Raw genomic sequence first — 26,215 nt, 5'->3', positions numbered from 1 at the left:
GATATATACTTACATTCCGGGCTGCACTGACAGAATTTTTCACAAAAGTTTTGACACATAATACATGGACATTCAGAATCACACGGTCTACCAGGGTGGTCACATGGCTGATAATTGTATACGTGATTGGATGAATTATCTGCAATAAAATAGTCCAATCAGAAAGAAGATAAATAAACACAGACTAGTGACAAAATAACAATATACACGAGGGCTATATATTTTAAAAACAGTATTTTTATCATAGGAAGAGTCACCATACACTAAAACCTAATCACCATTACTTGGAAAAACAGGCTGGTGACCTCAAATTGTCTGGAATACAAGTTACTGAAAAACTGATAAACTCTTGACATTTTCGTTTATGACTAAGATTCTATTGGGAGCACAAGTGATTTGGCATTGCAATAATCATCAGAACTCACCTTTTTTAAGTTGAATTTTTCTACAGTGCATTGACCATAACCTATGAAAGCAATAGAAAAGTACCAAAACAAATTTATGTACTACCCTATATGTAGCAGATCCTGCCAAGATTAGCTCCATGTAAACACATTTTAAGTACCGGGTAATCGTCACATTAACTTGGAAATGTTTTGGAAAATAAATATCCAGATGAACCCGAGAATATGCAGACTTTGTAATTTGTGGTGGGGTGGGGGTGTGGCCTGGGTTGCCTTCTGGTATTGTACCAATTGTTTAATTCTGCTGAAATAAAAATTACATTTGCCCAGCATGCCCATGACAATGTTTGCGAGAAACATTTGTGTACTTTGCCAAAAATACTTTGTGAGTGAACTAAATGATGGAACTACTTACTCTAGTAAGCTATCAGTTCTTATATTCACTAGTATCCATGTACCTACAGTATATAACATAACTTCATCGGCCAAAACAAGTTCAAGAAATGGCAGATGCATTGCCCGAGTGAACGAAAATGGGTTCATGTGTCATTTTTGGACAAAATTGATCAAAAAGTGAGAAACCGGTAGGGACATTTTCAAAAATGTTGACCATTTTGTAATACCTTTGTTTTCTTTTCTTTTTCCTTGGCGGAGTGTTATTAAGCTCTTCAAGGAAATCTGGCAGGTCACAGTTTTCTTTGGCTGCAAACTGATAAATCTAAAAATAAGTTTGAAAAAAGTTATTATAATTAGTAATATGACATGTAATAGCATTAATTCTTCAATCTTGAATACCAATTTTACTTTGTAAATGATTGACATCCTGACTGGAGAAAAGCACTGTTAAAGTGTCCAGATTTCAAAATTTAACAACATTCAAGGAAACAGAATTCAGTGAAAATTACAAACTCGTCCGTAACACAGTATGTATGATGTTCAAAATTGAATACAAAATGACCAAGGCATGCCTGACAAACAATTGATGTCATGTTAACATTTTGTGAATTTTATTTAAGATAAATGGTCGCTGAAGAGCACATGCAGGTAAAACCATTCAAAGATTACTGTAATTGCATAATATGTAGATGATATTCGATAAGAAAACTTGTCTGCTTTATTATTTTTTGTTCACACTTGTATTGTCCAACTTCTTGTAATGTTCTAGGATGATTTTATTAGCAATGAAAAAATTAGGCTACCAAGGATTAGAGGGTTAACAGTAACTTGTTTGTTAACAACTTATTGAGGGTGTGTTTTTTTGTTTGTTTGTTTGATTGAGCATGCATTGCATACCGTCCACTTTCAGCTTGTGAATATCATTAAAAAAAAACTTGTTTAGGCTGAGAAAAAAAATATCTCTGTTTCTAGTTTCCGCGCGCATCATTTTGAACTATGCGCCTCTGACGTTTTTTTTTCCTTCTAAAGCATTCAAAAATGCACCTGTACTTGCACTTTCAAATTTTAGCTCAGTATTAAAAAAAAAAAAATCGCCTTCCTGCCTCATTTTAAAATTTACATGAAACGAGAAACAGAGAATTTTTTTTCCTGGCCTTAGAATAACTGTTTGCTTTTTCACAATCACTGCACTAAAAAAATTACAAATTTCCTCACCTCTTTACACGTTTTAGTCTGAATAAGTTCTGACATAGAACAGTAGTTATTGGCAAATATTGTTCGGAGTACCCTGAATAATGATGCTTCTGATCCAGTCCAACCGTTCGGTAGAGGATGTTCTTTTCTTGAAGATGGTGATGCTGTTACGTAGCGGTGAGATTTGGAGGCGGAAGGTGGTGTTTGTGGTTTTGATGGAGTAGGTGGATTGGCAGGCACTGGAACATCTAAATATAAATTGACAAATCACTAAAATCAAAGACAATGCTGTAATTAAGTGAGTGTCGTGTTGTAGGGACAAAAGTATATTGTACTATCAGGTAATTATTATTTTTGAGGTTGGTAGATTACCGTAAAAACCCGCAAATAAGCGCCACCCTCAATTAAGAGCCACTCAGTGAAAATTTGTTACATTTGACCCTCCATTAAGAGCCACCAAGAGTTGAGTGGTTTTGTCAATAAGAACCCTGAAATAAGCGCCAGCCGCCCGGTTGTTTACAATCAGGCAGACACCGAGCTTGTCATGCCTCACTTCCACCTGCATTGTTTATTGTCCCACAGAAGGTGTGAGACAAATAAAGATTATCCCCATAACTTGCCTGATGTCCTGTGTAATTGAGAACGGAAGAATGATAGACGAAAGAAATGCACTGAGAGCGTGAATGTGACTGTCAACTTGTCCATTTTATATTTCTGACACACAATCGACCAATTCACAAACTATTCAGTAGTAACTACTAGTATGTTTTTTTGCCGAAACACCGAAGGACACGTTGAGATATTCATTGTCAATGTTGTCTTTATAACCAAGTAAAGAACGTCACGATTTTAGAACGCCTTTATCGGAAAATCGGAGGTATCGAAAATACATTCTCACAGAACAGGAAGTCAGCAGAAAACAAAAGATTTTTTCCTTAGCGTGGGGGGAATTTGGTTAGCGTGGGGGAAAACAGAGGTGTTAATCCGGTCCTGGCAACGTTTGAGGGATCGTGACGTAGCTCCGACTGTGAGAATGTAATGATTACGCAGCCCACTCTCGCTGATCGTGATTTTGGGTTATTTTTTGCATTTTATTTGAGACGTTCGTTTTTGGATGATTCAAGACAAAATGTTCAGGGAAGTAACAAAATAACTGGCATTAGTTTGGAGAGGACTCTTGCCGAAAATAATCAAAATTGAAGTTGAATGGATTAGTTCCACAAACTTGTGCGATCAACTTGTCTTACAGCAAAGTGAAGTCTACGTGACCCGCCTGACCCAAATACTTAAATTAGCTATTTGTGAGAATTGAAAATAATCTGAACTTGTACCAATCAGAAAATGCCTTGTAACAGGCCTAGGCTTTCGTGAATGATTTCGTCTCTCCGATTGGTCACAGGAAATTATTTTTAATACATGTAATTGTTACTTTCTCGGTATCGTTTCGTATTTGGTTATATAGGGGTGGGGCTATAGTTTGACCCTGTTTGCGTGGACTCTGAAGTACGTGAATATCATTATAATCTGGCTTGATTATGAAACAGGAAATATAAACCAAAGCTGTACTGTCAGACGTCTAGCGCAATTAAAACAATGCCCAAGTACCCAAGCTGTACAAATCTATAGAAAAACGTGTTTTTATTTATTGTTTTTGCCATAAATACAAGTGATTGGGCATCATTTTTATCATTCGTTCCATGCTTCCTTTGCAAGTATGTCCTCTCCTGTCGCTGCTGATCAGATCAATTCTATCCGAAACTATTTTATATTGTCACCAAATCAACCACCACGCCAGCCACAGCCACGCAAGTTATTCCCAGTTTTCAAGAAAAAAGTTTGCCATACCAAACTTGGTAAACAATTGTACAAGTGATTTGAGTGTTGCGTCAGACACTGAGAGTGCTACAAAATCCGACTTCAGGCATCGCTACGCATTGTCAGTGAAACGTGACTTCAGGCATTGCTACACATTGTCGATGAAACGTCGAATCGTCGTATTTATTTGACATTTGTTATTCCCATAACAGTATTTTTACAGAATAAATTAATTGCAATGATACATCATTAATAATTACTTGTCTGTTTTGGTTGTGTGTGTGTTTGCCTATCCCCTTCCCTATTTCACAATGAAAAAGTTTGATGACCCTGGTTTAAGAGCCACTGGCTACAGGGTTGTCAACATGTTACCTCAAATAAGCACCACCCAGAAATGAAAGTGTTACAAAGTGGCTCTTATTTGAGGGTTTTTATGGTACCTCTATTGTTCGTATATTAAAATAGGACGCATTATGGGAGTACCACAATGTAGAGGGTGCTCAGGTTTTTAGTCTGCCTGTCATTTTTAGACAGGCACTTTCTATTTTCTGGCTATACAGGGACCATAGCACCAAGAGCCAAATGATTTCCAAGACTTTTCCAGAATTTTTCCCAAACTTTCTTGCATTTTTGCAAGACATTTGACCCTTAATTCAGGCTAACATCATCACCAAAGGTCACCAAAGTTCTGAGGATATGGTAGTTTCTCTGGAAAAAAAGGGCCTTTCTAAAATGAATTAATAACTATGAAGAAATTAAAAGACTTTTCAAAGATTGTTTTATTTTCCTGTAATTTAAAGACAACTCAAAGACTTTCCAGACCTCAAAAAAAATCCAAAGACTTTCAAAGAATTTTCGCAATGCTATGGACCCTGCTATATGTATAACCATGATTGTTTAATATGGTAGATACAATGTATACACATAATCTTCTACACATAAGGTTAAGACTACTGTAGCAAAGTGGTTAAGTCAATGTGAAAGCACACAGGGCTGGCAAGATTAGGGGTAAACCAGCATGTGTTCAAATTTCGTGTAAAGAAATGCGTATTTTACATTGCATAGTATGTGACATTTCAGGGCTGGACAAACATATTTCCATTATGTAATTCAATTATCGAATTTGACCTTCTAGACTGGAACTTCCTTGAATAATGGTGATTAAACATGGATGAATTATGGTTTATAATTTTATCTTACAATTGAGTGTTACCTGTACAGTAAGTCGTAATTTATAATTACTAAAGCTATACCATTAAAAACATTCTAACATCTCTTATCCACCCCCAACCCCCCAATATATGCATACATAGAGAAAACACACAGTGAAGGGTTGCAAACAAGATTTACACTATCCTATGCTATTGGGCATGTACAAATATATTTCACAAAATACCATAAAAACTAGTACTTAGTAGAAGCAATGTTAGGAAAAATGTGAAATGCTACCATGAGAAGAATTCACTGGAATAACACACTCGCATATTTCAACGTTTTATCTCAGACTAGTCTGAGGTTTCATGGAATGTTTTCTGACGCTTTTGTGTGATCCACTCTTCTAGCTCTATAGTATCTCTTTTATAACTGCTTTTATAGTTGCTCGATTAAAAATGCATATGTAAGCTTGTTGTCATCTATACATTACCGATCATGATACATGTTTATACATGCACTTCTAAAAGAGCAAATATGAAGTTTTTATAGCTGATAAAAAGCTACATGACATTTGAGCTAATTTAGTATTATTCTCGATTTAATCGCATATTAATTAATTTAGCTGTGAGAGGATTAGCAATAAGATTGCAGGAGAAATCTTTTCTGAGATCCATAATTAGAGTAAGATTTTTCAGTAAATTCTCCCCATCTTTATATAACTATAAAATACTTTATTTTCGCTTGGAATCAGTTTTCGCTATTTCCGCTGAAGGAATTGATTCAGTGAAAAAAAATTTTGATATTTTTTTTACATTTTACATTTAAAATCAGTTAAAATAAATTCCATACAAAACACACAAAAAGTCTTTTCAGTGAAATTTAATTCCAGCTAATTTTTTTTTTTTTACAGTACCGGTAGTGGGTATAGTGGTTAGCCAAATTAGCCAAAATGACATGCTCAAGAACAAGACATTTTACAGAGCTGCTTTCACCCCTCATGCTGAGAATTACAGAAAAAAGCAAACCTTGGCATTTCTGGTCAGCGCTATTACACCTTTCAGGTAGCACCAAGTCACCATCTATTTCAGTTTTCTCTATTTTAGTATGTACTGTTTGTGTGCAAGGTCTACCCCTACGTTTGCTACCTCGTGCTGGAGAGTTCTTCCCTCTCTCGCTGTGAATAGAACTAGTAGTACTGCAATCATCCTGATCTTGCTTCTGAAAGTTAAAAAGTAATTTAAAGCAAATTTAAAAAGAAATTTACTGCAGCAATGATGTTACTTAAAAACACAGGAAAGAAAAAATTTAAAATAACATTCCAAGCTTATGATATTTTATTAAAGCAGCATCACCTGCATTTTTTGACTAATTTTTCATATTTTTTAATCTTTGTAATACTAATACAAAATTATTGTTGTGGTACTGTTTCTCCCGAGGAATATTGTAAATCATTTATTTCACATCCACAAATGTTCACAATTTCAGGATTTTAAGACATTTTTACATGCATATTACAAGACACCAGAAAAAAATTATCTGATTTCCACTGATACGCAAAAATTTGTTACACTAAATTATAGTGGTTTACAGTATTCACAAGCATGATGGCTAATTTTCCTATGAAATAGGTGGTAATTGATTATTTTGTCTAGATATCATGTATTTTATCCACATGATACTAATATACTAGCATAATGGCTGAGAATACAGCTGTATTATATTGCAAGCAAAGTTGCCACAAATCTGATAGCCTACTGGCTTCCTAAAGCAACATTGCTTGAAGCCAATTTGCGGCCACAGTAACAAATTTTAAATAGTGAAGTATACTTACATGTACAAGGTGAAGATAGCAGTCAGGACTACACGGCTCACCTTCAGATTTCAACTCACCCGGTGGAGCCTTTCTCTTGATCTGATTTGGTGTTGGGTGATAAGCTACAAGGCAAAGTTGAAAAGATTTAAATTTTAAATTTTCAACACTACCCAGTACTCATCAGGGATTGATATTGAAAGATACATTGCTGAGATAAGCCCTACCTTAATGTCATTCAATATTTTCTAGAACAAGTCAAAAATACTTAAATAATTGTACTGAAATCAGTGCCCACAGAATCAAGCTCTATTGTATACAGAATAAATAATTATAATTTTAATGCAGGTTAACTATTTGAATATCTGAAAAAAAAATAATTGAGGTACCAATTTTAGGTAGACTGGATTTCAAAGCATTTTAGGATGTAAAATGTAATATATATATATAACACAGTCCAAGAAAACTTAAGAAACAGCTAGCCTTAAGCTGGATCAAAGCTTAGCTTAGCATGTTTTCAAAACTGCCACATAACATGCCTAAATATGTCTCTTATAGTAATATAGGTAAACACAACAAATAATTTGAAACTGTTGATTATAATAATTGCTTTAAAAATTAGATTTCATGAAAAGACAAAGGCTAACTAACTAACTCCTAGAATCATGAATTTTGTAAAAAAGTAAATTTTTCAATTTTCCTTTACAAATTCTACTACCTGGCAAAATATTTAGACATTCGCATGCTATCAAATCACCTTGAAGGTCTCAATTACAATCATACTTTCTGTGATTTGTTTCCATGTTTCCTATGTTGAGTTTGTCCATGTGACAGGCTATTTGAATAACACTTTTTGTTGTATGTATTTTTACAGATTTGTCAATTAAAAACGGCCTTCAGAATAAGGTTAACACAAGAAGGAAATCAGTTTGAAGTTTGCTCTCCATGTAGAGTTTTTTATATTTTCCATGTGCATAATAGCTTAGCCGTCACGTGTTCACCTAATACTATTTTACAAATCATATTATTACTACTTCGATGAATGCTGAGATAAATTTCTTTTCTATTTTTCTTTAAAACAAATTGATCATGTAACATGTAAAATGCTGAACCAAAATATTGGTGGAAAATGCTATGTGTTTACCAGTTTATATGATAATGGGCGTTGCTCATTTGTTTGAATTTCACGTAAGCAAAAATGTATTTTCTATACGCTGAATATGTTGCTACAAGTCCTACGACAAACAGGGCACGACGACCTTTAGGAATTCACCCATTTCTGTAATATTTTCTCATATGATCGTAAGAAGCAGAAACAGACTAGAAATTTGGTGCCCTATTTCTACCCAACAATATATAGTGCTTTCCATACTGGAAAACACCCCCCCCCCCCCCAAATAAAAAAATCAACATGAGCAATGCTCAATTAATCTTGTATATTAAAGTGGAGGAGTGTCACCTGTGCATGCACGGGAATCGAGTCCCAAGTGACAAAAACAACGCTTGCTAAAAACAAAAAGGCTCATGGAAAGATGCTTGTTTGTAAACAATAGGGCAATATGGCCATCTGATACATACACAGATTACTCCTCCCCTGCTTTAAAATCAAATACTGTATAGACCTTTAAAAACCAAATCTTGTGTAAACCAGTCTAAACCGAACCCCATGAAAGGCTGTGAAAACCACATTGAACATATAATATGTAACCCTGTCAAAACAGAACTTAAGTTCTATATCAACTGAAAATTTTTCCAAACTTAACAACCTAATTCTATTTAGTATTCAGTTTAAACAGATTTCACTGTATTTCATTCAGTCAGAGACTCAGCAGATCATGTGCTATTAAGATAACATGGGTGACAGCCATCTACCGCTAAACCTTTTCACCACCAGACTTTCTTTTAATATTTCTGAAAATGAACATTAATTTTGAAGCCAACAGATAAAATTTTAGTCAATTTTCAATTGTTACTGGAAAAATATTTGGCTATTTCTGTCCCAAGGAAAGTGCAGACTATAATTTGAACTATTTGTGATGAAAAGAGGGAACTGGTGGTGAAAAGATGAAACATGTCTCAAATTCACCCTTTGTAGCATAATTAAACATGCCTTTCCATGCATGCTGTAAGGAGTTACATAAACATGTAAGCAATTACAGAGGTATGTATCAATATGCACCTTACATGTACATGCATTCTAACATCTCCTCTTTTAATAAGACGTAAACTATTGCAAATTCCCTGAATCAGAGAAAAGTGTTAAATTTTTATACCCAGGATTATTTCCTTTGGTTAATTTTCACAAAATGTTAATTCAGCAAATTGTAAAAATTCCATGAAGCTAAAATTAAATTTAAAGTTTTTTTATAATTGCATCTCAAATACTGCTTTACGAGTAAGACAATGTTCTCTAAGGCCAAAAAAAGTCTTTTGCTTGTCATCTTGTGTGTCAGCTTGAAACCTTTGCCTCACACATAATTTTCCCATAACACTGAAGAAAACTACAATGATGAAATATTTATTTTGAGGATGTTTTGTCAATCCATAAACCAACACAAAAATTTACAACTTCACCAGCAAATCAACTTCCATGACATAGGTGGCAAAACTTTTTTCGCAGGAGCCAAATTGTCATTTTTTTTTCTTCATTAAAAACTACAATTATTACATCGCCACTTGAGGATATCATCTGTATTTTTATAAACCTTATCAAAAGAATGTTGATAAAAATGTAGGGCAATTTGTTGAAATTAGGAATTAGGAGAGGAGAAAACTTACATATATAGTTAGAAATTAAACCAAAAGTAAAATTGAACAAAACAAGCAAGCAGACAGATGAGACAACAAGAAGGGTATAGAGAAAGAAGAATGATGTACTAACTCGTTGGTGGAGTATGCGTCTCAAACTTCGTCTGAAACGGAATTCCTTCTGTGACGAGTGCGTTTGGAGAGAAAAGAAAAGTAACAACTCATTATGTTACCCTCTTAATTCGCTGAATGACAGCCATCTCCTTACTTAAAGACTATTAAATGTGTTAAGGTTTGACTTTAGCATATTTGATGCTGCAGAGATATTCTTTATTAACACTGCAGAAAGGGAGAGCTGTCTACGATGCATGATAACATCACGTAGAAATATTCCACATCTTAGAATTCATTGGGTTAGATGAAGCGTTAGAATCGAAGACCTTATTCTTTTAAATTGCCGATATCAAAGCTGACAAAAATAACTCGTCTTTGACTTGATTTCAAATAACTTTTACGTTCATAAAGAACAGGATTGAAGTTAAATGTTAACTTAAAGCGCGGTGGTGGTCGTCACGCAGCGCGTGTTCGAATTTCATGTAAATAAACATAGTATTTTACATGCGTTGTATACGTCGCTATGAGTCCCATATCGAACGGGACGCGGCACGACGATAGCCGCCCTTTAATCAGGCATATCTAATTCTGTGGACCATACCTCGCTTAGAAATCCCCACAAATTGGATTCACTGTAATTTACTCAAATCAATAATTATAAGATAAAGTTAACTTACGATGCAAAAAGCAATCATATTTAAAGCATCTACGACAAAATAGTGTATGAAATGAGTGTAAACTTTGTTCTCGTTGGACAGACTGTGCATCAGGTCCATCAACGTTTGGTGTACACTCTGGAGGTAGACTGTTTGGGTCTGTGCATTCTGTTAACTCCTTATATCTGAAAGAAAAAATATAATGAACATAAAAAATGTTGCACATCAAGAGGCTTTTCAGAAAAAAACAAAATTATAATTAAGCTAGAATTTACATGCGTTACCTGATCTTTAAGATAAACACATATTGACAAGTAAATGATGGCCGCTATTGACTGGATTAACTTTGGTTGATAGTTTGGTCTGGTCACCAAAAACAGTGTCAAACAGTTGTCCAATACATATGTGCTCATGTAAATGACAGAGGTGTGTAGATGGTAAAAATGGGTCACATTTTAACGATCCAGTATACTCTATATACAGCTATTGGTTTACATGCACTTCTACTGGAAATGCACTTCTAATAGAGCAAATACAGTGAATGGAGTTTAAGTGGTGTGTATATTATTGCAATTATTGTAGTAATCTCACTCTTTGAAAGTACATAGTTTTTAGGCTAAACTTAAAGGGTGGTCGTTGCACATTCATTGTTTACGTTGCTACGAGTTCCATATGGAACAAGACGCAGCACGACGACCACCGAACTTGAAGCAAAAATGCATTTTGCATTAGCATAATTCGACTATGATAATGAATGTGAGCAATTGTCAGTAATCTGATCTCTTGAAACAACCACAAGAGTGGAGCATATAACCATGGTAATTCTGATAAATACAACTTTCTCCCCAGGCCTTTCAAGCTCTGCAAGCTCGCGTTACTTAGACAAACAGCGCATCGCTTTCGTTCTACGATAAAATATATGAGATGTAAAAATATCTTTTCTTTATTGTAGTTTTTGTATCACAATGTGTGTTGGGAAAACTAATTATTATGCAAATAATATTATGCAAATTAACCGTGATGCTTGACCTGGAGTCTGGAGAGAACACTGAAATGAGTGGCTAATTCAATCATACAGTAAATTGTATGTGTACTTATCACACAGTATTGCAATGGTTGGGGAAACTCACTTTTCTTTCAGCTCTTCAGCAGTACCTTTATCTGGAAACACACTGGATACAGCTTCAAAGATTAGATCTAAAGGAAAGTTAGTTTTCAGATTTGTTTCATCTAGAAAGAAACAAAGAAAACAACTCATTGTATTCTCATCTGTATTTGGCTGTTATGACTTTTGAGGACAAAATAAGGTAAGAACGTCCAAGAAATTTCATCCAAAAGAAAAACAAATGAACATGAATATAAAACAAACCAAGTAAGTCAAAGAGACAGTGTCAGAAAATTGGATGAAGATCCTGACAGTCAAAATAGCTCAGCTTTCCAACAAGAACATTAGCCAAGTCGAGCAAAGCATACCCATGAGACTTCTTTTTAAAAACTGCAAGCTCAATTTGATACCAAGTATCAAAGCAATTGTGCTGGTAGTTTTCAAGAAGTCGTTGGAAGTAGCATTTTTGACCAAAAATGACAAAAATAATGAAGAATTGAAGGTGTCGTCACAAAATGAGAGAGGTCCACCTGAGATACCTATATGTATAGTATCAAAGCAATTGGACTTGCTGTTTTCAACAAGAAGCCAAAAATGACAAAAATATTCACCAACAATTTATGCAAAGGTTTCAGAGATTACCATACCTGGTTTTTCAATGAGCTCCTCATCTGTATGTATTCTATGTAATGCATGGACCAATTCAACAAAAATTTCATCATTTATAAAACCGCCTTCTGAGGAAAAAGATTGTCTTAATTTGTATGTTCACGAGTATGTGTCACATGCAAACAAGTTGATAACATTCACATAAAACTGATGACAAAAACAATGGGATGAGATGGTAGCAAAATTAAAGTCCGTGGAACAGCCAATATTATCTTATCTTAAGTACGAAATAAACATAAACAATGTACCGGTAAACAACACTGAAATTTGTTAGCATAATAATTGATATCAGTTTTGAACCCACACAATCATGCAAATGAAAGCAAAAGTCCAGGTAAAACAAGTCATATTTTAATGACCCAGCACAAAAATGCCATAAATTATACATAATACTTTCTTCTGAGATGTTTCTATATGGTATGCTATGAGTGTTGGCAGTGAAAAAAGACAACTAACATTTCCCTGGAAATCTTCTTTGAAATGCCTACCGATTAATCTAATTTGTTTTTTCATAATTCATTCTGTTTTGGTGAAATTATTTTTTCCTTTATCTAGTAGTATATTTTACTTATAATTGCAAATGGAATTATGGGTTTGGATTGTAAATGCAAGGTAAGCTGATACTTCAGAAAGAAAAACACCAACATTAAAATTGAAATCAACCATTTCCTTCATGATTTCAATCAATTACTCTTTGAAAGTTTTAATCTTGCAATTAGTTATACTAAGAACACCGAATTCCAAGCACTGTATCTATTAAATTTGAGAGTCAAATAATAGTATCAGTTGCATACTTTACATACCTCTATCACCATGCACTTTTCCATCATAGTTTTTAATAAGTTCTTCAATAAATTGTCCATCTTGATCCAGAACCTCATCTCCCATATATGGGATGTTATGGAGGATAGTTTCATCATCAACCTGAAATTAAGATCAAAGAAAGCTTAGAAAGAACTCCTGTGTGCTGAGAGTTTTGGAGACACATTAAAAATTAATTCAAAATTACTTGTACTTGAGATATTGATGGAATAGCTGAAAACTAATTATGCAAATAAGGTAACTAATATGAACAGATTTAAGTGTAAAACTAATAAGGTCTGCACAATGTACCAAGTTTCATTGAAATGTGATTAGAACCAAAAAAATATTAGTTATTATGCTAATTAGAGAATTAATATGAACAAATTTTAACCCAAAATTAATCAGGCTGTCTATTGTCCTAGAGCATTTATGGACCAAGTTTTATTCAAATGTGATGATCAATACTTGAGATATTAGTATGAATTAATTATGTTAATTAGGTGATTAAGAAGCATAAATATTTACCAAAAACTAATATGGTGCATAGTCTTAGGTTCATTGAAATGTGATGGGTACTCGTTAAAAGTTTCATTGAAATCCAATGAGTGGTTTTTAGACATCAGTGCAACAGCCATAGAACAGCAAAAAATTAACTAATTATGCAAATTAGGTAATTAATAGGCACAATTATTTATCCCAAATTTAATCAGATCTCTGCATAGTCCTAGAATATCTATGTTGCAAGTCTCATTGAAATGTGATGATTGTACTTGAGATATCAGGTGAAAAGCTGAAAATTAACTAATTATGCTAATAAGATGATTAATATGCACAAATATTTACCCAAAAACTAATTAGGTCTCTGCACAGTCCTCAAGTAACTATGTACCAAGTTTCATTGAAACATGATCATTACTACTCGAAATATCAAAAGCTGAAAATTAATTAATTATGCAAATTAGGTAATTAATATGTACTGATATTACCCTAAAAACTATCAGGTCTGTGCAGTGTCATATGACACCTATGTACCAAGTTTTATTGAAATGTTATGATTAGTACTTGAGATATCAGTGGAAAAGCCAAAAATTGATTAATCATTATGTAAATTAGGTAATTAATAATATTAACAGATTTTTACCCAAAACTAGAACAGCTTAAAATCAGTTAATTATCATGCAAATTAGGTAATTAATATTCATAGATTTTTACCCAAAACTAATCGAATCTGCGCACTAGTTCAGAGCATCCATGTGCCACATTTCATCAAAATCCAATGAGTGGTTCTTTAGATATCAGTGAAACAGTCTTGGAACAGCTAAAAATCAGCTAAGTATCATGCAAATTAGGTAATTAATATTTATAGATTTTTACCAAAACATCATCAACTCTGCGCATTATATGCCAGAGCATCTATGTACCAAGTTTCACCAAAATTTGATTAGTGGTTCTTGAGATAACGGTGGAACAAAAAAGTGACATACATACATACATACATACAGACAGGGTAACTGCAAAGACTCCCTTTTGTGCTTCGCACACGGGAGTCAATAAAATGATAAAATCATTTCTTTGTGTTTACCAACCAGCAAGTCTGACAACAAATGTTGTTTACTAATCAACATGGGCTCACAACCACCGGTTACTGCAATGCTGCTTGTACATTTGTAACATGAACCAACAGTAAACAAGACACTCACCATAAAATTCTGCTGCAGCGGTGCCCACATAAAAAACATAGGAATGGTAGCAGCATTGTTTAAAACATGCAGTGCAGTCTCCTGTGTGTTTTCTTCAAAGCCTCCATAAACAATACACTGTAATGACCAAGTTTTTAAAACAAGAAATAATTAGAACTGAAATATATTGATTTGAAAGTAGTGTGCCATAATTACACACAATAATGTAAAACCACATAAACCATAGACATTGAAGGAAAAACTGATTTTAATTATGAAGTCCTAGAACATTCAACTTGTTACTATTAACAACACTACTAATATCTAGAATTTGTGCATTGTTCAGCAGGCTATTACATCATAATGCCTACATTGTCATGAAGCCAAAAACATCAACGAAGCTTACTACACTTGAGTGCAAGTGTTGATTAAACAAATGACGGCTTGACACATCTGTGTTGGTGATGTGAGGAAGTTCAACTCAACAAAGCCTACACAGCAATAGTAAACTTTCCTTGTGTTTATTTATCACTGTCTTTCCTTCAATTATCTCGATTTATGACTTACTGTGGAATACTTTATTTTCGCTGGAATTAATTTTCACTGAAAAGGCTTTATGGGCGTTTTGCTTGGAATTTATTTTCACTGATTTTTCATGAGTTTAATGTGAAATTTAGGAAAAAAGTATATTCGCTGGATTTTATTTTCACGGAATCATCCCTTCAGCGAAAATAGCGAAAATAAATTCCAAGCGAAAATAAAGTATTCTACAGTATTCAGATCTTGTTTGTTTGTTTGTTAAAACTGAATGTCAATCAGAAAAGATTAAAACAAGTCTTTGTTAATGACCTAGTCCCTGTTGGAATTAGGGGAAAGGTTATTCATCCAAAAATAAATTTGAACCAAAACCATAGTTAGAATAAATTTAGAGTAAATACTTGGCCATTCTAGTATCAACAGAAATGAGATGTATTAAATATGACTTTTCCAAATGACTAAGAAAAACACATTTTGAACAGTGGTGTGGACTGCGTGGACAGATCATGATCACAATTGTTCACTTTCCAGGGCCGAAAGTCATTTTGCAGGATGTTCCATAAATTCCAGGACTGAACAAACCCTGTAAACCCACAGTGCAGGTTGCCTACCCCATTAACCAAAGTATACATATTTGTATATGTTACCTTCCTCGTTACTGGAACATGATCAAACGTGGCAGGTGCATGGATAATCTGAGCTGGTTTGGCTCTCCAAGAATAGGAATATCCTTCAGTCTTCTCAGCAATCAAACGTCTATTCTCACTGAAGGCAGCCTAGTAGAACAGAAACACAAATAAAATTTACTGCAGCCAATCTTACACTTAGAGCTAGAAATTCCGCATTTGCATCAAAATCAAATTTGTACTACTTGGTATCACTCAGTATTGTTGACTATTGAAATACATGCAAGACTTATTTAGAAATTAAGTTTGTAACTTGCATTTAACGTTTAATAGTGCAAACACAGACAAAGAAAACAAACCTTCACTTCATCTGCTCGTTTGTATCTCTTTAACTGCCTCAACCTCATGTACTCTGATTTGACACGTCGTTTCCAGTCTGTTGGTGGTTTAGGACCTCTAGCTGCAGCAGCCACTATTGCAGTAGATGTTCTCTGAGATGATGAGGTTGCCATAGTGATTACGGTAGATTGTCACCTTTCTTCCATTAGACTGATATTCCAAAAATAAAAAAAATAAATGTTTATTAGAAAGTGGGAATGTGACAGTTTCCTCACCAGGTTACTATCACTGCCTTGGATAAATTGCATAACAAGTGGACAAATTGAAATATCTATTTTATTCATTGCCATGGGAACTGTGCTTAAAGTGTAACTGAATTGGGACAATTGACTTTTTTTGTGTGCAAAATTTATTTATAAACAGCGTTATGAAAATAAATCAAGTGAAAAATGTACATAAATTAAATAAACTATCAATGTTCTGGACAAGGAAACGTCCACTTCCAATTTCTTGGTCGACTCAGAACGAGGCTCTATCTAGAGAACCTAATTAGCATACAAGGATGATTTATGACGTCACGGGGGGGGGGGGGGGGATTTGTCATCATTTTACAATGGCCGCTATACGCATACAGTGCTCGGAAAACGACACTGAATCTATCTTATCATCGCCTGACGAGAGTTATGAGTTCGAGGAATATGATGACAACGAGAAATGTCAAGTTTTTGTTTTAGAGCGCCAGGGACAAATTGGTTTGAACCTGCGAGAAAAGTATGCGATGTCGGTGATCGTGTACCTCCCCAAAATGACAGTAACGATTCAGGTAAAGGTGTAGAGTTTGAACATCGTTACCAGCTTGACAACTCAGATCAGTGTTTTGTAAAAATGCAATTTTCAGTTTCTTGATCTTCTGATGAAATCATGTAAAAGACACAAAGTACATGAACGGTGAGTGTGTCCAGTGCTTACATTTTCCAATCACTATTTTGGATTTTGTTGTTGTTCCACGATCGTTCTAGTCATTTCGACTCTGGCATAATTACACAAGTTCATTCTAAACTTTTCAATCAAACTAATATTCATATTCTACATGGACAATATTATTTTTCTGGTTATTTACACAGTTACTTTGCAAAGCTGCCACCCGTCAGTGACACATGTACCGAAACCAGAAATACTCCACATCTTTTGGGAACGCATAAAGACTGTGTGTGTTGCTACACCCGGCAACAACACAGCGTTTCCCCATGATAACGATCGTAGTAGCTCGTTGTATTTGCTGGTTTACTAAATGCGTGCATATGGAAAATGGTAAACAATCTTGTCTGCTATCTATCTCCTGCTTTAAGGTCCCGTTGGCGGCGCCATTTCGGCAACACTTGTAATGCCGAAAAAACTTGAAGGTGACGGGAGAGGGGGGGGGGGGGCGTGACCCGATTTTAAAATATTTTGACTGTTTACCAATTTATATACCCTTTCACTCGATTTTTTTTCATAATGTTGTTTATAAATAAATTTTGCACACACAAAAAGTCAATTGGCCCAATTCATTTACACTTTAATTGATTACCCACAATTACCACATACTGTAGAATACTTTATTTTAGGGAACTGATCATTACCACCCAGCCGGTTTCCTGTGAGTTTGACTCGGTTTACCGTACCGGTCGTTGCTTTACCGTACCGGTCGTTGCTTTACCGTACCGGTCGTTGCTTTACCGTACCGACCGTTGCTTTACCGTACCGACCGTTGCGTTACCGTACCGGCCGGACAATTACCGTACTGATAGGACCAATACCGACTATTTATCACCTTCGATTAATGAATGCATGGTAAACAAAGCCCCGGTAACTGATCGGCGCCCTGCCGGTAACCGTGAGTCATGCATGAATTAATTGGGCATTTTGCAAACAATAAGAATTTTTTTTTCACCCACCCATTGAAAGTGAATAATTTGAAAAGGACATGACTTGTACAACAGAGTGTTACGTCCCAGTCGACTAGAGGACTCGATGGGTTAATTATTTGTTTATATTTGTCAGTAGCTCACACAGTGGAAAGAAAGTCGGACAACCGTCGAAATACAAATAAATAAATTAAATAAAAAAGTCTTTCTGAAATTTCATGTTTTTTTTCAATATATGTGTGTTATTCACATATTCATGATCGCCTGTAACGCTATAAAACGACAGTCCTACATCGTAGCTTACCCACGACGTTGAATAAAACGTCTCAACCTGTCGCATGAATTCGATGATACTTGCATAATGTGTCAGCGTGACTCGCTTGGCCGAGCTCACATGTATTTAAATTCGGGCTTGGGCGTTCGAAAATCTGTTTTGATACTTTGTTGACAATAACACGCGCAACGCGCGCACGTAGTCCAGATAAAATTCAAGTGCGTAAAACGGAATTTGACCTTGCTCTAGGTCAACATTTTTCTATTGCTTTTCGACCTCATTTTGTGAGTTTGCTTATGGAATTGTCCAAACATATTTACCCGATATTTACACACCTCCTCCAACAATCCCCAATGTAACTTTATTATAACAAAACAGAGTGTGCAAGTGTGCCGGTATATCTCTTTTTGGAACATGTGATTGGCCCTGAAAAGGGCTGTTTGGTTTGGGGCAGAATACGATTTAGACTGGAAAGGTCGGGACTTTTTTTTGTTTTACAAAAAAAAAATAATTACAGCCAATACAAAGTCAGCTTGGACATTCAGTTGCGAGACATAACAAAATAAACGGTGCCAGCGATAGATTTTGCGAATGAAAGAACAAACTAAACGCAATCAAAGGCGCCGACCACTCGCGTTGGAAATAAACTAATAAAACGCGTTGCAACGAGAAATTTCGTCTGCATCTATCATTCACGCAAACGCACACACACATGCTATTTTCGTATGTTGAATACGTTGGCAACGTCGTCAAATATTTAGCCCAATCACTGAATAAAAAAACATCCAAGCACACGTGCACTGGCGCCAGATAAAGTGAAAAAATGAAAACAAAATTACGTCTGCACTGTGCATTTTTAACAATAACCAAAACCATTAGGTTACATGCCAAAACTACCGACTCAGGATTCATCATACACAAATATAGCCACTTTCATGGAACTGTTATTTTTGTAACCCACTTTGTCGGCTCAGTTGATTTGGGAGCACTGATCCCAATTTAAAAAAAATAAAAATATCGTATAAAATAAAGACGCAGTTCCGTCTGTAGTCGTATCCAACAGTTCACATGGACGTACTGGGAGCTCCATGGTCTCAAAAAAATCATGTGTAGCATTATCACGCGCAACTTGAATGTAAATATTATGCAATAATAATGGTAAAGTTTAATCTCTGACAAATAAAAAGACGCAACAAATTGACCTGGTGGTGTATTTGACCTCGAAAGCTACTGCATAGCAAACATGAACAAAATGATTTATAAACAGACTATAACTACAAACTAAACAAATTCTACTCAAATTAATTCTACAGTTTTGCTTTCTCAGGCGATCCTGTGCATAAAACTGAAATTTAAACAGGTCGGCATTTTACCGGTAAACCGGAAAATCAATGCATAAATTAACTTGTCAGAAGTGTGAATTGCCTCCTGCCAGTACGGTAACGGCCTTGCCGGTACGGCTAATGACCTTCGGGTACGGTAAAGCAGCGGCCGGTACGGTAAAGCAGCGGCCGGTACGGTAAAGCAACGGCCGGTACGGTAAAGCAACGGCCGGTACGGTAAAGAAACGCATGCCGCAGGAGACTCACAGGAAACCGGCTTGGTGGTAATGATCAGTTCCCTTAGCTGGAACTGATTTTCTGGGTCTTTTGTATATGGAATTTATTTTCACTGATTTTTGACAAGTTGAATGTAAATTATAGGAAACAAGTCATTGTCAATGACACGTCCCCGTTCCGTTCATATTTGAGTGACATACATTCAAAGCAGATCATGACCGAAATGCACCTGCATATGTACAACACATTGTTCTAAATCTAAACAAAATCCATCCATGCATGACTGAGATCAGGTTCCGGAATTGTGAAAATATGTGATTTTGATGCATTTTCGGCCTTAAAATAGCCATCATTCAGCTATTGTTAAGCGGATCATGAAACAAATGCACATATCTATTTGTGACATGATGTACCATGTGTGTGTGAAGTTTGAACTTGATCAATCCAGACATGTCTTGGATACGGATCCAGAACTGAATTTATTAAAACAAAATGGCCGCCAGTCGGCTATTTCGAACTTGATCCGAAAAAAAAATGACGTGCATCAAGGTCCTATTATGTTTAATGTATGTACCAAATTTGAACAAAATCCGTCCATGCATAACTGAGATCCGGGTTCGGAATGGTGAAAATGTGCGATTTCAATGCATTTTCGGCCTTAAAGCAGCCGCCATTTGGCTATCGTAAATGAGATCATGAAACAAATGCACATACATATTTGTGACATGATGTACCTTGTGTGTGTGAAGTTTGAACTCGATCAATCCAAGCATGTCTCAGATACGGATCCAGAACTGAATTCTTTAAAACAAAATGGCCTCCAGTCGGCCATTTCAAACCCGATCCAAAAAAAAAATGACGTGCATCAATCAAGGTCATATTATGTTTAATGTATGTACCAAATTTGAACAAAATCTGTCCATGCATAACTGAGATCCGGGTCCAGAAAGGTGAAAATGTGTGATTTTGATGCTATTCGGCTATCGTTAATCGGATCATGAAAAAAATGCATGTGCATATGTCCCATATAATGTGTGATGTATGAGTGAAGTTTGAACTTAATCGGTCCATGCATGTTCGAGATACAGGTGATCACGGACGCACGGACACACACAGGGCAAAACATAAGTCCCCGTTTTCGGACTACGTCCGAACGGGGGCTAAAAAGATATATTCGCTAGATTTTATTTTCACTCAATCATTCCTTCAGCTAAAATAAAGTATTTTACAGTAGTTGGTACGTACTACAGAGTCCTGTTATTAAGTAATGCCCCTAATCTGTTGAGAATGGTGCTAATTAGAAGCGTATACCAAAATATAGTTAACTCAGAATTAGAATCAGAATTAGAAAAAGACTGACTCAGGCTTTTTTATCTTTCCTGGGATATAAATAATTACTGAATAATGTTAGCCATAGAATGTTAATAATATATACGACTTGGCATCTATTTCACTATTTCAGAGCAAGGTTATGAATTACACTGTCAAGCGCTTTAATTTTGTGGGACAAATTGTCAAGAGTTGCAGAAACTGATGTAACATTAATACAATATAATTGAAGGCACAACTATGCTAACATCACAATAATACAGCAGATCCAGGGATCTCGCCAGCCCAGCATGAGTGCCAGTCGGCTATGAATATTAATGAGCTATATGAATATTAATGAGTTCGGTCGCAGTGCAAATATTTTTAGAATTAAGGCATTATGTTTCACAATTTAGAAGAGTTTGAATTTAAAAATTAAATATATTCAAAATGCAAATGCTGCAGACTAAAAAACAGAAACAAATAAATTATTGTTGCAATATTAAAGTTAAATAAAACGCATTTGAAACGTTTCAGCCAGGAATATGTTCACAAACTTATTCACTCCAAATACATTCTCCTTCAAAAAATCGACCACGCAATTATTTGGAGTATTGTTGTAATTTATTATTCGCACCATCAACTTCTAAAACAGTAATGAACAAACAAATAAAACCTCCGAACTTTCAAAGTTACGACGTGACATAACTTACTTCGCGATGTTATACACTGATTATACCAAAAATTCCTCTTACTCAGTCATGATGCCAAGCAAAAAATGTTACTTTGTTTTTTTGATATGAAATAAAAGTAAAATTTGGCTTAGTTTTATCGGGAGTGGATATTTTTGATCACTCGATGCTTCGGTAAAAACACAGCCCGCCATGAGGTTTGTGACGCATTAGTTGACCGGCATGTGTCCTTTGACCCAATGGGTCAATAATTTCATTAACCAACCAGAATGCCGCATGGCAATGCCGGTAGAATCCGAAGTTTTCCGAATGGCAGTGATAATAACAATTACATTGCAGAAGTAAAGCGATGTCGTAGCACGATGTGTTGACATCGATTTCAGTTGAAAACTGCATGATGGTTATCTAAAGAGGTGATTAGCAATTTCTAAAAGGTGAAATAGGTTTTGAAAAAAGAGTTTTTACATGAATCGCGATGATAACAGATCAAATGTATTTGACTAAATCACACACTAAACACGTTGATTTTTTTCTTGAGTAGCGTAAACTGTCAGATGGTGAACTCTGCTTTGATCATGTTATATCGAGGTGAAATTGATTTTGAAAGAATTTTACCTTTCAATCTAAAGACTGTCTATCGCAGAAAGTATTTGCTTACAAACAAAGAGGTGCTAATTTCACAAAATTTACTAGCCGCTATCTATCATGCGACTAGGTCTATTGTTTACAAATTATAATCCACGACTGACAGGATGCGTGTCGGTCGGTACATAATTATAATAACAATAGTCCTGGTCGGAACCATTTCTGTGGTGGTCGCTAATTATGAGTGCCAGTCGGGGCCGACCACCGCCGACCAGTGTGGCGAGATCCCTGAGCAGATCACAATAAATTAATTAATGATAATGAAATATTGTTTAAAAATACTGTAAAACTATTTATTTTCACTGGCCTTTCAATTTCATTATTTTGAGCATATTCAGTGTGATTTAAATTCACCAATTTTCCAGAGTTATCTTGTTTAGATTGTACATAGTCAAGATTTTAATTTAGCTGAATTTTATTTATCAGCGAAAAATTAAATCTGTTGTATAAATAATGTATTTACAGTATTGTATCAAATTTATTGTTTGAAATATTGCTCTATATTTTTGTTAAAAATAAGCATGTCCTATCTACAGGGGACAATAAATCATCTAATTTGCATAACAGATAGTCCCTTTAAATGCTATCTGAGGTCATGGGATATCCATTGTATTCATAGTTATCAAGTTAGAATTTCGTAATTATGATGAATTGCAAGAATATGCACATAAATTAATTCAAGTATATTATAAGCACTTGTGTAGGCTGCTTTACAAAGCAGAAAACAGAAAAAAGCACGATTCTGCCAGCTTGAACACAACAACATTATCAATGGCCGCAGAGAGAACGACAAAGCGAATTCGTTTATAGTTTGACATAGGGGTGGTACGAACTACTGTAGCCCATTGGAACTTATTGTTCGTTATCACCGTCCACCTATTTTGTCGAAAACATTAGTAAAGCAGACAACAGAGTGTTTTTTCACTTACCTACGGAATACATTGTTATTGGCGCGAACAGGGAATTCTGGGAAATCTGGATAATCAACGCAGTACAGTCAGACTGTCCTTTCGTAACAAGTCATACATTGAATTCGCACAGGTGTTAGTTCTTTTAATCATACATTGAAATGATAAAATTGCATTTGTAATTTTTTTCAACGATCTGCACAAATATATAAAAGAGGAAAGATAACAATTTCGAACAAAGCACTACAAATTAAGTAACTGTTGCTAGAAACAAACACACAAAACAAAATGGCGGAGGATCGGCAAGTTGTCAACAACAGAGTTGAAACTCCTGAAAATACCGACGACAAAGATCTGCCGATCTCCAGTAGTCTAGAGGACTTCGTAACGGAACATTACGAAAAACAGAAGGTACAATTAATGACCCAAATAAGACGTGTTCACTCCTTAAGCTGTGCGTGCTTGATTCAATGTTACAAGTCAAGGTTACTGACTGATCTATTCGTGTGACGACTATGTTCCGGTACAGGACCTTACCCTTGCTCAAAATAATAGAAACATAGTCATTCCGCCCCATAGACGTCCATGTATTGACACGAATAGATCGCCAGGCCACTGTGTTTGAACCTCTCGACGATTATTCTCATGGACGTTTAGACCACTGTATGTTTCGACCGTCGAGGGGTCGAAACATCGAGGGGTCTAATCGTCCAGGGGTCGAAAGGGCGAGGGGTCCAAACGAACCCCTCGACGTCACACTCTGACGACAATTTTAGCCATGGGTGTAACAATAATCTTCTGGTTAATGAGGCTTCTATTAAATTATGTGGAGTGTGTCAAATGAAGAAATTTTGTTTTCCTTTGAAATAGACATGCATAATTTTATAAAATAAGTCTTCAGTATTATTGAAACGACTAAAGGTACCAGTTGAATTTGCATGCCTAGTTTGCTAGTGAGGATGTGATGTTTTGGAAAACCCGCCTGAATGTCTGTTATGTGGCTCTGTTAGTTGTCAAATCCCACTGTAAATACCACCACTAAAACATCCATGTACATAGGGCTATGCTATCCCGTATTTCTTCTCTACTAAGGTTTATGCACATAGGACTATGAAAATATGTTTTAGCCGACTCCTGCTTAAAACAAATTGTAAATAACATTTTTTTCACCGTCATGCAACAGGGGAGTAAAGTGTAAGAACGATCACAGAATTTTACATTGAATATTTACCAGTAGGTGTATTTCGTCATCTCTCATGTTATCAGCGCTTAGCAGTGAACCTATAACAAGTGGTAAACTTTAATTTTAGAAAACAGAAATTCTATTTGATCATAATCATCATTGTACATGTATCTGTTAATTAAAGGAGGATGGCAGATTCAGTGACACAGAAGAAATAGACGAAGAAAGGACAAAAAACTTCTTTGATAAAGCATTGGCTGCAAGTAGAAAGTAAATAATTATTTTAATAATATATCTGGTAACCTATTCATTGCCAGAATGTGTTCACTTTTACCAAATTTGTTTTTTGTTTCTGTGTTGATTTTTAAGAAAATAAACAGAATGAGATGTAGCTTAGATACTTTCACTGTTTTGTGTTCTATGTTAGCATTCATAAGGTCAAATAATAAAAATTGGTGTTCAAGGTATAACTATTAGATACCTATAAAATACATAAAAAAAAAAGTGAAATAAAAATTTACCAAACTGGTGTCATAACCATAATTGATTAAATAATTTGAAATTTATTTGCGAAAAAATAATGTTTTTGATTCTTCCCAAAGTCAGAAAAACAAGTGTTTATGAATTTCCATGAGTCCAATTTATAAACAGCAGTGAACATTTCACTCTGGTTCTTTATCAAATTTATTCATCTGAATCCCATATGTTATCTGAAGGTCAAAAAAGATTATTGTCAGGTTTCACAAATAAACCATATAATTGTAATATTTCCTAAGTTTGTCAACAATTTTGATCAATGTCAATGGGTAATTATGCACATTTAGTCCAAAAATTACAGATAAAATGGTTTCGCCCCTCTTACAACAGGAAATCACTAAATTCATAGACACTGGAATTGCTTGCAATTATAATGAGAATTTTTCGAAATTATAAAATAATGCTTCAGAGACTTGAAGTTCTGTTGTTCGAAAAAGAAATATAAGTATAATTTTTATAGAAGATATTATGATTGCAACATTGCAAAATCATTATATTTTATTCTTGTTTAAATTTTTAGAATGAATAAAGAAGTTGCCAAATCAGAAGACAAACTCAGAAAATTACACAATGAGCTTGGTGAGGATACTTTTGCTGCGTGGAGAAAAGAACATGCTGCAGAAGTAGGTGTCAAGGTTCCTGACAAAGTTATGGCTCACATGGACCTGTAGAGTAACTTTACATTCTCCTGGGTACAGACACAACTACCAGGGTAGTCCGAGATATTGTGTTTGTTTTGTACTATACTTAAGAAACAAATGCAAGTCAAACTGTCACATTACTGGTAGTTATCTTTGAGTTGAAATCTCACTGAGCCAGCTTGCTTCAGTATTGAGTTTGAAAGAACTGTGTTAGTATGCATAGGATAGGGAAAAACAGAAAACAAAAGAACAATCGCAGGACACATGTGACAACTCCCATAGAACTGTTCAAACTCTCAAGTGAGCAATGTTATCAATAATACTGGGGTACATGCAGGTTCAGAAGTTCTCGTATTAGCTCTATTATCAGTGTATGTATTTTAAAGATCATCATTATATAAAAGTACAGTTTTTGCTTAATATGCACCTTTACTAGGAACAAAAAAATCAAGCCCATCAGTAGTATTGCAATAAAGCTCACTGTTGGCAAACAAAATAGCAATATTGATA

The 26,215-nt window shown here is 35.1% G+C and overlaps 2 protein-coding genes across 4 annotated transcripts in view; one reads left to right on the top strand and one right to left on the bottom strand.

The window, feature by feature from the left end:
- Positions 1-23,440, bottom strand: part of LOC102803963 (histone-lysine N-methyltransferase EZH2-like) — a 30,671-nt gene extending 7,231 nt beyond the window's left edge. Inside the window, exons 1-15 of one of the 3 annotated variants that reach the window (XM_085496042.1) lie at positions 23,366-23,440; positions 16,072-16,261; positions 15,734-15,862; positions 14,571-14,687; positions 12,870-12,990; positions 12,045-12,134; positions 11,423-11,522; positions 10,314-10,477; positions 9,656-9,703; positions 6,796-6,899; positions 5,990-6,182; positions 2,016-2,242; positions 1,028-1,122; positions 426-466; positions 14-139 (exon numbers count right to left, since the gene is read on the bottom strand). In XM_085496042.1, the coding sequence (XP_085352168.1) occupies positions 14-139; positions 426-466; positions 1,028-1,122; positions 2,016-2,242; positions 5,990-6,182; positions 6,796-6,899; positions 9,656-9,703; positions 10,314-10,477; positions 11,423-11,522; positions 12,045-12,134; positions 12,870-12,990; positions 14,571-14,687; positions 15,734-15,862; positions 16,072-16,224 (1,708 nt within the window). In that variant the 5' untranslated portion in view covers positions 16,225-16,261; positions 23,366-23,440. The remainder of the gene's footprint in view (positions 1-13; positions 140-425; positions 467-1,027; positions 1,123-2,015; positions 2,243-5,989; positions 6,183-6,795; positions 6,900-9,655; positions 9,704-10,313; positions 10,478-11,422; positions 11,523-12,044; positions 12,135-12,869; positions 12,991-14,570; positions 14,688-15,733; positions 15,863-16,071; positions 16,262-23,365) is intronic. The other 2 variants (XM_085496043.1, XM_085496044.1) reach the window with 2 other exon arrangements.
- Positions 23,441-23,598: 158 nt separating this feature from the next.
- Positions 23,599-26,108, top strand: LOC100371736 (uncharacterized). The gene is made up of 3 exons (XM_002737703.4): positions 23,599-23,755; positions 24,712-24,797; positions 25,585-26,108. Exons 1-3 carry the CDS (start codon positions 23,633-23,635, stop codon positions 25,733-25,735), a joined length of 360 nt encoding a protein of 119 aa, XP_002737749.1. The 5' UTR covers positions 23,599-23,632; the 3' UTR covers positions 25,736-26,108.
- The last annotated feature ends 107 nt before the right edge of the window (positions 26,109-26,215 follow it).

The sequence above is a fragment of the Saccoglossus kowalevskii genome, chromosome 22, assembly GCF_978046115.1.
Source record: "Saccoglossus kowalevskii chromosome 22, keSacKowa6.1, whole genome shotgun sequence".
Classification (NCBI taxonomy): Eukaryota; Metazoa; Hemichordata; class Enteropneusta; family Harrimaniidae; genus Saccoglossus; species Saccoglossus kowalevskii.
The sequence above is the reverse complement of the archived record's forward strand: the minus strand, read 5'-3'. Positions and strand labels throughout refer to the sequence as shown.